Source organism: Nomascus leucogenys, chromosome 11 (genome assembly GCF_006542625.1).
Source record: "Nomascus leucogenys isolate Asia chromosome 11, Asia_NLE_v1, whole genome shotgun sequence".
Lineage (NCBI taxonomy): Eukaryota > Metazoa > Chordata > Mammalia > Primates > Hylobatidae > Nomascus > Nomascus leucogenys.
The window spans coordinates 42,997,786-43,012,670 of NC_044391.1; the positions used below are offsets into that span (position 1 = coordinate 42,997,786).

At 39.3% G+C, this 14,885-nt stretch overlaps 1 protein-coding gene across 3 annotated transcripts in view; it reads left to right on the forward strand.

The window, feature by feature from the left end:
- SP4 (Sp4 transcription factor) overlaps window positions 1-14,010 on the forward strand; it is an 86,028-nt gene extending 72,018 nt beyond the window's left edge. For 2 of the 3 annotated variants that reach the window (XM_003252636.3, XM_030822210.1), the window contains exon 6: window positions 10,495-14,010. In XM_003252636.3, the coding sequence (XP_003252684.1) occupies window positions 10,495-10,742 (248 nt within the window). In that variant the 3' untranslated portion in view covers window positions 10,743-14,010. The remainder of the gene's footprint in view (window positions 1-10,494) is intronic. The other variant, XM_030822209.1, reaches the window with a different exon arrangement.
- The last annotated feature ends 875 nt before the right edge of the window (window positions 14,011-14,885 follow it).

Here is a 14,885-nt window from a genome sequence, read left to right on the forward strand (position 1 = left end):
AACCTGCTTCCAAAGTCATTCTAATTGTCAGCTAAATTCAATTCCTTTCTGTTGTAGAATGTAGGTCCTTGTTTCCTTGCCAACTGGCAGTTGGGAGCCAGTGTTTACATTTGGAGGCTGCCCACACTCCTTCTCATACTGTCCATGTGGCCCCCTCCAGCAACAGCAGGGCACGTTTCAACCCTCACTATTCTAGTCTCCCTGACTCTAGCTAAAGAAAGCTCTTTGCTTTTAAGAGTTCGTGTGATTACATTATGCACTACTGGATAATTCAGAATAATATCCCTATATTAAGCTCCATAACTTTAGTTAAATCTGCACAGTCCCTTTTACCATGTTACTTAGTGTGGGAAACACACATTCACCTGTCTGAACCTGAAGAATGCACTTGGAGACACAAAGAACAGCAAAAGCGAGACTTTTGATGGCAGTCTTGCAAGATCGGGTGTATGGTAGGCAGGCATACCCAGGGCAGTTGGAGCAGTTAATTTACCTCCTAGCACACAAATCCCTCCCCTAGTTCCTCACTGGTCGAGTATTACAGGGTTACAATCTTCCCGGACATCATCTAACTTTCATTATCCCCCTAATAAGGGTATAATCCCTTCCCTGCTTAAGTTTCGATTTCCCAATGATGAAACGTTCTTCGCTTTTATGTGCTGACCCCTTCTCTACATTCTGTTTGCTCACTGTGACCTTACAGGTGCATGAGCCTTGCAGTTTGTTACATCCGCAGGCCGGTTGCCAGTATTTAGATTTGTCATGCCTTGAAAATAGATCATTTAAAACATTTTCTCACAAATTCCCTGCTCTTTTCTGTTTACTTCCTTTGGTCTCGTTTTCATCTAAATCCTTTTTGTCCTCGAATTGCTCTAGAAGTCTTTTACTTTCTCCATAGGAGAGTGAGTTTAATTTCGTTTCTAATAGTACCAGGTTATTTTGCTGGTTAAGTCATGGGCATTTGTTTAATAGCTGTTTTAATCTCTCTGCTAGTCCCCCCACACAAGGGATAATACAAAATCCCACTGCTGTTAAGACTTCTGCCACAATTATGAGAGATGTAAGGATTGAGGCTACCATGTCTTTCCATTTTCCAAACCAGTCTTCTAGCCAACCCATACATGGGTCATCAATTCCAGCATTTTCTACCAGTTCATTGGCCAGAGTTGTTGGTCCTCGTAAAGCTTTTCTGTTGGTCCCATCTGGGGCAGTATTGTTGGGAATGAAAGTACAACATTTCCCACCCAGCACATAACACATACGCCCCCTTTTTCTGCTAGTATCATGTCTATCGCAAGCCTCTTTTCCCAGGCCATTTGGCTGGTGGCATTTAACTGGCTAGCCACCCCTTTGAAGATGTCCCGAGTATAATCGATGAATCTCTGTTGATTATAATAGATGTAGTTAATCTAGTCCACATTCTTAATAGTTGACCACCAGAAGAGTGCTGACTTAAACCGAGCTGCTATTTGGTTTCGGGCCTTAAATTCATTAGGCACCCCCCGCCCCCCCCGGGAACTCCTATAGAGTTAACATATATATTGGGATCAAAAGATATGTCAAATCTCTCCGGTTTTGGTAGCCATGTGTATTTTCGGGTATCTTATGGAATACCAGGATGAAGGGAATGGCCAACTGGACTAAAGCACAAGTCCCAGTCCAATTGGACGGTAACAACTTACCGTCCTTTTTTCCCACAATACCACCAGACATCAGCCATGGTGTATGGAGAGCTGAGTAATTGCCATTGCCTGACTCACCTGTGATGCTTAGGATGTGGGTACAAGTTGAGAGTTCTCCCATGGGATTATTGAACTCTGCGCCCTGCCTAGAAAGGCAAGAGGAGTAGTTCATATTCCCTGCAGAGGATGAGGGGTTCTGACCCCTCTCCGCAGTGCGGGAAAGAGCAATGATGGACTTTTACAAGTCTCATTTTCCCATGTATCCTTGTCTCGGTATAGAGCCAACATGCAACGCATTCCTTCAGGATCAGTATTCCATCCTAGGGGAAATGGAATCACCCGTGCCTGAGGTCCTCCTGCAGCACATGCATAGTAGTTACTCTTGTTGAGGGCTTGTACCAAAAATGTGACCCACTCAACCCAGGCATTCACATCCCCATACCCTCAATTTTTAAGGTTTGCTTTACATCCTTTACCTCAATTATTTTTAGCCTTTTAGGATCATTATTTGGTGGACTAAAGTGTTTACTAGGGCCTGGGCTTGGAGCAGTACCAGACACGTAGGGGGTTGAGTTTTTGATGAGTTTGAGAATAAATATACCTAGGGGGTCTTTCCCTGTGATGTCTGCCCCTAACCCATATAACCAAGACTCTTCCAGAACTGGGGCCAGCCCATGATTTCTTTTTAGATTTTTCTCAGAGTTAACTTTAAGGGTTCCTCAGGTGACCCATGCACTTTCCACTGGTCTTTTCCCCTCCCTTCCAGGGTCTCCTTTACCAGTCCCTTGACTCAAGTATAGTGAGTCCATCTCATGCAGCTGTTCACATGGCTGTCTCAGTGGTCGGGAGCACTTGATAGGGACCTTCCCAGCTTGGGTGGAGCTTGTCTTCTTTCCAAGTCTTAATCAGCACCAAGTTACCAGGCTGAAAGTGGTGAGCCATGAACTCCAGAGGTGAAGTTTGAGTCAGAAGTCCTTTTAACCTAAGGGATGACAGGGTGGAGTATATGGCCACTATATAATTTCTTTAAAAATTGATCCTTGGTTTCCATAGCCAGAAGATCGGTAGCTCTGCGCAAATATAGGAGCCCATATAATGACTCGTAGAGGGACAATCCCAAGTCTTTTATTGGGGCTTGTTCTAATCTAAGGAATGCTATTGGGGGACATTTGGTTCAAGGCATTTTAGTTTTTAAGATTAGTTTGGGGATATGCTTTGTGAGAGTTTGATTCATTCTTTCTACCTGTCCAGAGGAAGGGAGATGCCAAAGGGTGAGATAATCCCATTTAATTTGTAAATCTTCCATAATTCACCTTAACACCCTTGAGGTAAAGTGGCTTCCATTGTGTGAATTAATATTTTCCACCAGTCCAAAGCTGGGTAAATCTATTTTAATATTATTTTGACCACATTCCCAGCAGTGGCTGTTGCAAGGGGAAAGGCTTCTACCCAGCCTGAAAGGTAATCTGCCATCACCAGTAAATACTTTAGTCTTCCTCCTTTGGGTGTTTCTGTGAAATCTACTTGAATGCGTTGAAGTGGTCTTACTCCGGGAGGTCTTCCTGTTTTCTAATCACCTTTTTGTTTATCTTTTGACAAGTTACACAATTTCCACATGCTTGTTTAGCAAGGGTGTAAATCTCTATACACCCATAATTCCTAAGTATTGTATCACACAAAGCCTGGGGTTCCCATTGACTCCATTTGTGTAATGTAGATACTAGTTTTCTCATTAGGGGTTTACTTATTTCAGGAAGTACCCATTTGCCATCTTCAGTCTGAGTGACCCCGTCCTGTCTAATTCTTCCTCCTCCTCTCTGGTAAACTGGGGTTTTAATACTAGCTTAGGGATGTCTGGGAGCAGGCTACATAGTCTAATTTCTTTATCCAGGGAGGCTTGCTTAGCAGCTTCATCTGCAAGTCTGTTTTTCCTGTAGCTTCTATAGTGTTCCCTTTCTGATGACCATTTACATGAACTATGGCTACCTCTGCTGGAAGCAGGAGGCTTTCTAAAACCTGTTTGAGCAGTTCCCCATGTACCAATTATTTTCCCCTGCTATTTATTAGACCCTGCTTTGTCCAGATTTTTTCAAAAGTGTGTACTACCCCATAAGCATATTTAGAATCAGTATATATAGTGCCTTCTTGGGCTTTAAGGAGCTTTAGGGCCTGGTTAAGACCATATAATTTACAGATTTGGGCTGACCAGCCATTAGGTAATCTACCTTTCTCATATAGGGAGTGTTTATCTCCATCAGTGACAGCATTGCCATCTATCACTCGTCACGACTCATCCACAAAGAGCCTTATCCCATCATGTAGTGGAGCTTCCCTAAGGTTTGGTCCTACTTTGGTTTGTTATTCTGTGATATCTAAGCAATTCTGGTCTGATGTCTTTGTTCTCCTCTCCTTTCCATAGGAAACTGGCTGCGTTTAGGCAAATATTTGTTGTTACAAGCAAATAATTTTTTTTCATACTAATACGGCTTCATATTTTAGAATCCAAGAATCTGTTCAAACTGTCTCCCAGCTTTTGGTTTAATATATTCCTGACGTGGTGTGGGGCGCTTACTATTAGGGCCCCAACAAAGGTTAGCTTTCTACTCTCCTAGCAGCAGGGCTGTGGCAGCAGTGCTTGCACATATTTGGGCCACTCCTGAGAGACAGGATCGAGAAGCTTGGAGGCAAACGCAACAGATTCGCTCTTCTCTCCCCAGGTTTGAATGAGCACCCCAAGGATGATCCACTGTTACCAGCAGATGGAATGGTTTCTCTAAAGATGAGAGGACCAGGACCGGGGCTGTAATGAGGGCCTGCTTTAGCTCTTTTACCACCTGAATTTCCTTTGAGGACAATTGCAAGGGATCGGGTTCTTCTTCTAGTAACTTGATAGAGTGTTTGTCTTTTGATCATATGAGTCAATCCATAACCTATAGTAGCCAGTTAAATCTAAAAATCTTTGGAGTTCTCTTTTTGTCTTAGGCAAAGGCAGACTCACTCTTCCCAGTATTCTCTCTGGGTTTATTCTTCATGTCCCTTCACTAATCAGGTGTCCTAAATATTTAACTTCTTTTTCTGCAAACTGCAGTTTGTTCTTAGATACTCGCAATCCCCTTTCTCCTAGGAAATTAAGCTTGTGGTGCTTTCTGATACCTCGGCCCTCCTCTCCCCAGAAATTAAAAGATTATCTATGTATTGTAACAACTGGGTTCCCCTGGAAGGTCGAAATTCCTCTAGGACTTTTTCTAAGATTTGAGCAAATATGTTTGGGGCTTCTGTGAAACCTTGTGGCAGCACAGCCCAGGGGTACTGTTGTTTTCTCCTAGTTATAGGATCTTCCCATTCAAAGGCAAAGAGGTTCCCTAATCCTAAAGTCTAGGGGACATGCCCAGAATGCATCTTTTGGATCCACCACATTGAACCACTTACGTTCATAGGGTATCTTGCTAAAGAGGGTGTAGTGGTTAGTCACCACAGGGTGGTAGGTCTGGACAATTTGATTTATAGCCCTTAGGTCTTGCACCAATCTATACAACCCATCAGGCTCTTTGGGAGAATTGGAGTATTGTAACATGCAGGGTTCTCATTGTCCATCATTAATCCCTCTATTACCAGTTGGAGACCTTTTCTTCCTTCAGTAGAAATGGGATATTGTTCTCTGCAAACTACTTCTGGTTGTTTTAGTTTAATCTGTAAGGGTGTGATTTTTAACCCTCTGTTGCCTTCCCTAACCCTCACAAGGGGATTAATTTTTCTTTCCTCCTCCTCTGTTAGGAGGCCCATCATTACTTTTATTTGTCCTTCCTGTATTCCTAATCCTAAACCCAATCTCACAATCAGGTCTCGACACAGGAGGTTAGTTCCTACTTCAGGAACAAGTGACCCCTCAATTTGTTTTGGTCCTGATGTAATTAAAATTTTCTTAAATATTGGAACCTGAAATCCCTCCCCTTTTACCCCTGATACTGTCAGTTTTTCCTTAGAGAGTTCTGTACCCCTTGGTTGGTGAATTAGGGAGGAGTGAGCTGCCCCAGTATCAACCAAAAATGTCACTTCTCCCTCAGGTCCCACCTTCAAATTTATTAAGGGTTCCTGGTGGGATCTACTCAGAAGGCACTCCTGCCCCCCGCTAGTCTTCATCAACAGTCATGAGAGGTATCACCTTTTCTTTTTTCTATTTAGGACATCCTCTCTTAAAATGCCCTGTCTTTCCACATTTGTAACATCCACTCATAGTCTTAGGACCTTTTCCCTGCATTTCCCTTCTTTCTTTGTGTCAAAATCTATAATTCCCTTGTTTCCTAAGTGAGGGATCTTGATGTAACCCTTTCTGACTACCTCTTTCACAGTGGAAACCATGATTTTTGCTTTTTGTTTCTGCTTCTCTTCCTTTCTCCTTACAAAGACCTTCTGAGTTTGCCTCAGTAAATCCTCAGTTGGTTTCTCTTTCCATCCATCAGTCTTTTGTAATTTTTTGGTAATGTCAGGCCAGCTCTTAGTTACAAAGTTAACCTTCAAAAGGCATTGCCCTACTGGGTCCTCTGGATCTAATCCGGAGCATTTTCTCATCTGATCTCTGAGCCTGTATAGGAATGCAGAAGGAGTTTCCTCTTTTTCTTGTTGAATCTTGAATGTGTCCTGTGTCCTACGAGTGGACTCCTTGATCCCTTTAATTATTAGTTCCTGGAGGTCCTACATTTGGGTGTGGTCCTTGGGATCGTTATTATCCCATTTGGGATTAACATTTGGAAATTTTTGTTTGGCTGGTGAGACTCCTTGCCTGGGAGGGTGTTGCCTCTCCCAGATGGTCATGTCCACGCTCCTAATCATTCCCCTTTCTTTTCCTATGAACAGAATATTCTTGATGGACATCATTTCAGCCCAGGTGTAAAAGCTGGATCCTAGGAATTGGTCCAGATGGTCTGCTAAACCGATTGGATCTTCTAGAAGTGGTTTCATCTTTTTCTTGAAATTCCTAATTTCAATACTTGTATGAGGAGCATTTACAAAGCCAGTCTCTCCCTGTCCCATGGGAACTCCCCTAAGAGGGAACACGCTAGGTGCCTGCTGTGTGGAAGGAATAGGGAAGTTCTCAGTATCCCTCTTACAGTGTTCTAGTTCTTTTCTTAAATTTGGATAAAGATTTAGAGGAGCAGTTGGTTTGGCTCCGCCATGGTGTCCAGGTCTTTCCTCTTCTAACCCTGCTGCTGCCCCTTGGTTTTCCTGTCCCCTATTTTTGAGATATATGGAGGGGCATGCATGACGGGGTCCCAGGGCTTTTCCCAGGGTGAGGGATTTTTACTAGGCTCTTTTTCTTCTTCTTTAAGTGGGAATATGGGGGCTAATTCCTTGATCCAGCAGAGAGCATAACCTATCTCTTCTTGTGAGGTTGGGGTTTTATTATTCACGTAGAGAATTAAAGCTTGGCACACCCAATTTTTATCTGAACCAAACTTAGGCCATAGGACTATCCTGGTAAATGTCAGAGGGAGTCTCTTTGGCTCCCTCTTTCCCTTGTCCCCTAGGCCTAGAATTTCTGTTTCCCATTTTTGGTCAGTCTGTGTCTGAGCTTTTCCCTGTGTTCTCAGCACCCCCTACTGGAGGTTTCTTGCACACCCCAAGAATCACTTCATCCATTCTCCGACCATTCTTTTTGTCCATTGTTTGTCCATTTTCCTCATGGGAGAACGGAACCATGGATTGGGACTCCGCACTTGCTTCATATCTAGGGTACATCTCAGTCACACACACTCAACCTCTGAAAATGCCCAACCACCAAGACAGTACTTCCAGTCCAATTTTCCTCCCTTGGCTCCTGCGTGAGGTTGCCTGGTTGTTGCAGTGCCTGCTTTTCTCCCTGTGTCACCTCTGCTGCCTCCTGAGTAACAGTCTCAGGTTTGTCTGTGGCTTCTGTGGGGAGCCAGGACGCCTGGACAGAGTGGGCCACCCAAATGGGGTCGGACACCTCTCCCCTCTCGACTGGAGTCCCACTCCATGCAGGCACAGAGATCCCAGACAGGCCCCCAGGTTTGTGAGAAACACACATTCACCTGTCCAAACCCAAAGAATGGACTTGGAGACACGAACAATGGAAGCGAGACTTTTAATGGTGGTCTTGCAAGATGGAATGTCTGGTAGGCAGGCACACCTGGGGCAGTTACAGCAGGTAATTTATCTCCTAGCATCCAAGTCTCACTGCAGCTTCCACCCCGCCTAGTTCAAGTGATTCTCCTGCCTCAGCCTCCCAAGTCGCTGGGATTACAGGCGTGCATCACCACGCCCAGCTACTTTTTTTGTATTTTTAGTAGAGACAGGGTTTCACCATGTTGGCCAGGCAGGTCTCAAACTTCTGACCTCAGGTGATCTACCCACCTCGGCCTCCTAAAGTGCTGGGATTACAGGTGTGAGCCACCCTGCCCAGCCTAAATACAATTTTGTTTGTTTGTTTGTTTTTTAAGTAGGCCACTGCCTCCACCTTTGTACAGAGAAGTCCCAGGTTCCTCCTGTCAGAACCTAGCTAGACCCTGGAATAAGATACCAAGACCAGGCTTGCCAAGTGTGGCTTGGCATATAGTTTGTGTTTGACCTGGGGTCAGGGCCTTGTCTACACACTTTTTTTTTTTTGAGACAAGGCCTTGCTCTGTCATCCAGGCTAAAGTGCAGTGGCTCACTGTAGCCTCAATATTTGCATTACATGTTGATTTATATAATTAATGGATGGTGTTGCTTATTATCGATTGATCGTGAATCTGGCCACTTGACAAATTTATTCTAATTGTTCATTTTCTCAGATTATTTATGTAAATAGTAATAACTGTAAATAATAATCTATTTCAATTTTTTTTCTTCCAATGATTGTACCTCAGTTCATTTTACTGTCTTCTATGTAGGCTTCGTCAGAATGTTTCATATTATGTTGAAAATAGTAATGATATATATAATAGCATTCTTACCTTGTTCCTGATGTATAAAGTAATAGTTCAAAAGTTTCTCCATTAATTATGTGTAGAGGTATAGCAGGTAAAAGAAATAAATTTTTATTCCTGGTTTGCCAAGAGCTCTTATCAAAATGTGTTAAATTTTATCACATTGTTTTTATGCTTCTGTTGACCTTTTTTTTCTCTCCTTTAACTTTATGGGATCTTAAGTCATGCAAAGTATTTTATTTTTGTGTAGTCAGATTTGTCTATTCTCTGCTTTATAGTTTCTAAATAACCTGTTGTACTTTTTAAAGTACCTCCAAACTCTAGGTTATAGAAATATTTTCCTTTTTTTTAATACTTGGTTTTAAATCTTTGTAGCATGTATTTTGGTGTGTGGTATGACATGGAGGTGCATCTTCTTTGTATTACTTCAGATGGATGTTTAATACAATATTGTATTGAGTGCAGTGGTCCTGTAAGTTTTAATATTTGTTTATAACAATAAGGAAGACTAATGGTTTTTTCAAAGTTTGCTCAAAAGTAAAAGCACACACGTAAAGAAAAAGAGAATGTAAAGAAAAAGAGAGAATATCTGACGTGGATCAACTTGAGCCTATAGATTTTTTTTATTGGTAAGTCAAAAGCAGGGCCAAGAAAAGAAATTATCCAAATTGAATTTTCTCATTATATTAGTCTGTTTTCATGCTGCTGATAAAGACCTACCTAGACTGGGCAATTTACAAAAGAAAGAGGTTTAATTGGACTTACAGTTCCACATGGCTGGGGAGTCCTCAATCATGGTGGAGGACAAAGAGGAGCAAATCACATCTCATGTGGATGGTGGCAGGCAAAGAGAGAATAAGGAAGACACAAAATCGGAAATCCCTGATAAAATTATCAGATCTTTTGAGGCTTATTCGCAAGAACAGTATGGGGAACCCACCCCCATGATTCAGTTATCTCCCACTGGGTCCCTCCCACAACATATGGGAATTATGGGAGTACAATTCAAGATGAGATTTGGATGAGGACACAGAGCCAAACCCTATCACTTATTATCCAAGTTCTATCAGACTGGGAAAACAACATTTCAGTCCCTTAAGTAACAATTTTAGAGGGAAGATCGACGGCTAACAGTTACTCATTGTGCACATCAGGATAAACCAGTTAACCAAATTTTGATCTGCCTCCTTTATTATACACAAAAACAAAATGGCTTTTTTCTTTTTAGTTAACATTAAACTAGCTTTTATTCCAAAACAAAGAAGTCAGTCTAGTAAAACTATCTTATATTTTGGAGAAAACATATTTAAGAATTGCTTTGGACAACAGAAACTGTTATCTTATGAAACCTAAAAACTTTATTAAATTCTAAATGTAGCATATGCCTACCTCCCATTTTTGCCTTGTAAAGAGCTCAGTACACTATTAAATTATTAACTTAGTTTATTTGAAATAGTTCTAAGATACTTCATGCCTCCAAGATTAAAACTAAAATCCAGGTTAGCAGTTTTGAAGAAGAGTGGACATGAGCCTTGAACATTATATATATTTGTTACACCTGATAGAGATATTTTAAATTGTCTGCTAAAAACCCTCTTGCTTTGTAGATGGGAAAACTGAGGGTTCCAGTGGCTATTTACTTGCTCCAGCTTTTATTTCCAGTTCGTAGCAGAAGCAGGACTTAAACTTCAGGTCTTTTCGTCTCAATCACATGGTCTTTCTCTTTGCATTGCTTATTTGATAATGTTTTTAAATAAAACAAAGCATTTTGCAACTAGTGAAACTGTACAAAAAGTCGTATAATGTGACCAGAAGGGAGATTATTAAAAATTATAATTTCACCGAAGTAAAATGTGTATAACTCCATTTACTGTTTTTCTATGTAGGTGAAAAGAGATTTGAATGCCCGGAATGTTCTAAAAGGTTTATGCGGAGTGATCATCTCTCCAAACATGTCAAAACGCACCAGAATAAAAAAGGTGGTGGGACAGCTCTTGCCATTGTTACCTCGGGAGAACTGGACTCATCTGTTACAGAGGTGCTTGGCTCCCCAAGAATTGTCACAGTTGCAGCCATTTCTCAAGATTCGAATCCAGCAACTCCCAATGTTTCAACCAACATGGAAGAATTCTGAAAAGTTATTTATAACAGAGACCTCTAGTGCTGCACTTGTTTACACACCTTTGAAAATCTGGAAATGGGCTGGTCAAGTGGATTACAGAGTAGGAAATTATGTTTTCATTCTTGGCTTCTTTAAGTATTCCAGGGTTTGGGGTCAACACATGAAGTGTTGAATTTTAAAAAATACAAAAAGCAAACTGATGTACTGGAAACAGAAAAGTATTTCCTCCATACTATAAGTTGTAGTTGTTTGGAAATATATCACATAACCTTTAGACAGAATCTTCCCATCTCTTAATATCATGTGTTAACATGTTTAAAAAGACCTTAGTAGTTTGCAGGCTGGACCTTAATTGGACTTATTTTCTTTGAAAGTACTTTGTTATAAATTCGGTCAGTAATAATTTACGTGTATTCTTTTTCTCTATAGCACAGAAAACAGATAGTTAACTGATGATAGGGATGATACCATATTTCCTTCGCTTGATTTTTGGATAATCAACCGAAAATAGTTTTGGCCGTCTTTTCTAAATGTTAGAAATTCTTCAACAGTTGAATTAGGTAAGTTCCAAAACAGTAATCTGAGATGCGTCTCAGATCTTTATTACCACTACATTATAGTAGTGTGTATGCAGACAATCAGTGAAGTCCAGTTACTTTCTCCATTTGGAGACACAAGAGGAACGTAGAGTTAAATCTTAGGTTAACTTTTAGGTTGACACCTTAGGAAAATGCTGGGAAAAAAATGGTCGAAACAAAACTCATCATAGCTTCAGAAAAATAAAATGAGGCATCTTAACATGCAATGTTCTAAAGTTAGGATTGATTATGTTCCTAACCCCAGGTTGAACCACAAAATTTCATTTAAAATGTTTATATTGGAAATATTTGCATAGAGTGTAAATTGTTCTGTAGTTTCGTATTTTGTAAATATGAGTTATGTTGACAATGTGCAGAATTCTTTATGCTTTGACTTGGTAGCCAAAGAAAGAATTATACTTTTTTCCAAGGCCAGCAGAAAATTCTCTTTTAACTACATTGTAATTCTTGTTTTCCTCTACTAAAAATTGGCCAGTCCCATTTTATTTCTAGTGCTATGTAAGAAGTAATTAGGAATTATAACACAGTAATGTTTTTATGTTACATCAATAACTGAATTTTCCCCAAAAATTAGCCTAATATATAATAGATATATTATGAAGCAAAATTTTTATTTTTGAAAAGGCAGAATAATTTTCAGTGAAGTAAGTGACTAAAGAAAAAAATATATTATTGTTTATGCAAGGGTCTTACAGGAAAGGGTCTTTTTTTTTTTTTTTTTTTTTTTTTGAGATGGAGTCTTGCTCTCTTGCCCAGGCTAGAGTGCAGTGGCACGATCTTAGCTCACTGCAACTGCCGCCTCCCAGGTTCAAGCGATTCTCCTGTCTTAGCCTCCTGAGTAGCTGGGATTAACAGGCGCCCGCCACCACGCCTGGCTAATTTTTGTATTTTTAGTAGAGACAGGGTTTCACCATGTTGGCCAGGCTGGTTTCAAACTCCTGACCTCAGGTGATCTGCCCACCTCGGCCTCCCAAAGTGCTGGGATTACAGGCATGAGCCACCATGCCCAGCTAGGAAAGGGTCTTATTAGGAAAGATGGCCAAAAGTTTCATATGAAAAAATTTGGATTATAAACCAGTAACTTAAATATTAATAAGGATATTTTATGTTTTAAAAAAGTATTTACACAGAATCATAATCAGTGAAATTGACCATTTGAAAACAAAGTTTTTACCTACCTGCTCAATTTATTAACATCATTGCTTTGGGGACTGTTTGAATATAGGTACGTGTTTTCTTGTGCATTCTCTATAATTTCAGGAAAAGTACTACTCATGCGAATTCTCTTCCAAAATTGTGATGTTTCTTGTATTTTTGATGAAGGAAAAATACTGTAATGATCACTGTTTACACTATGTACACTTTAGGCCAGCCCTTTGTAGCGTTATATAAAACTGAAGGTCTTTTGTGCTTTCAGTTTGTATAAAAAAGCTTTGAGATTAAAGGAAAAAAAAATTTTTACACTGTGGTTATAAATTTCAAGTTTCTTAAAGCTTTTGTAGACTTGTAACAGAGTCTTTAAATTTTAGTTGGATTTTGTAAATTGTTTTGTATATTTTATTTAATGTACTCTTAACAACTGATGTATCTGGCTTTAAAACATCAGAATTGGTTTGTTGTTTTGTTTGGTACAGAGGAGCATTTGGTAGTGTTAATTTTAATTTTATTATATAGGAGCTGAAACATCAAATATATATTTTATCTATCATTATGCTACACAATCAGTGCTATAAATTTTTTTATGCAAAGAAACTTTCTTAATGTTTTAATCATGTTTCCTCAGAGTGACACTTTTTGTTGTTGTTAATACCAAGTATGAACACTTTGCATCATTATTCCATGAACCAGTTCTAATGCAAACCTATGTATGTCCATTAGAAATGGAAGTTATTTTTTAATCAACAATGAGGCCTATTATAAATTTATCAAATGAATCTGGATAGCTTTATAGCATATAAAATATGTTAATTTGTGTTAGCAGGTGCACATTTCACCACTGAAATCAGAAATATTTTGACAGTCTGTTCTGCATACCATTCTGAGTCTACTTTTCTGTCTTTAGAAGAATCGTAAATTTCAATGTCCTTTATTTGACTCAGTGGGATATAGCTGTTATAAGTAATAGGGCACAGATGTGCAGTAGAGTCTTGTTTAATGGCATTTCACTGTTCATTCCCTTTACCACCATTATAAAACTTTTCTTTATTGTAATTATCAGTGCAAAGCTATGTATTTATCATGGTAAAACTCCAGTGTTAGAATAGTTTTTTCTTACAGTATACTTTCTTTGGTTAGGTTTGTGTATGTGTTGCTGATTACATTAGAACTTGATGTTAAGTCATTATTTATCACACTCTCATGAGAGCAGTAATAAAAGTGTGTAATCTAGGAGAAAAAGTTAATTTGTCAAACTTAGATAAGCATGATGTTTAGGTCCTATTTTTCAATTTTATAACTGTTTTATTGCAACAATATTTGTATTTAAGTCTCCATTTTAATGCCTTGTGGTGTTTTTTTATGCATGTCACTAAGTTGTCATCCCACATAAATTGATGTGCAGCATAGGGTATTAAATCTACATAATGATTTTAAAACAGAAATAGTTGATGGTAAAATGTAAATGTTTTGCAAAAATTCCTTATAAAAAGTTTTGTAGTAACATTTCACTTGTAAATTTTTTTGTAAAAAAAAAAAAAAAAAAGAAAATGAAAAAAAAAGGATGAATCCAGAAAAAACCTGTTTCCCATATTCTAGAATTTAGACAATTATTCTGCCAGCAAAGCCTCTGGGGCTGTAATTGACATTTTTACAGTGCTGATTTGTATAAAATTTGTTTTTTGTGGATTTGGAAATAAAATCATGTACAAGTTGTTGCCTGCAATAACAATTGCAAGTAACCTATTAAAAATTCCCTTGAGTTTAACATGTTTCATTTAATTATGTATACTATAATGCAGCAATAAATTATTTGAACTATCAACCTACTTATCATGAACACTGGAGAGTTAAATGCTTCTCACTGGAGAACACATTGGCAACCCTTCATAATTCCTCGTATTGAGATCTGGTCACCATTTCTCTGAACATACATTTCTCTGAACATACCGCCAAAGAACTGCAATTCAAATTACATGTTAATTTGTAGCCATTGCTGTAGACATTTATGGAAATTAAAATTTGATTTAGAGACACTTTTTACTTAAATATTTTAAGCAATCAATGTTAGGAAATTATAGGAAGACCTGAAAACGAAAAACATAATTAAAATGTTAAAGCTCACAGAATCACTGAGAAGCAATATAGGCCACATAGATACCACAAAGACTACAAGCAGAAACTGTCTTCCTCCTGGGAGAGCCCTGCAAATCTCATGAAGACCTTTAGTAACATCATGAATACATTATTGTACCAACTTCAGCTAACACATTTCCAAACTCACACCAGATATAGATATAGCAAAGCGAGGGTTTGGCCCAGGGTGGCGAGGGTAGGATGTTAGGCAGCAAGAGAAGTACGCTGGCCCACTGACAGAAGACTCCAGAGACTCTAGGTTTTA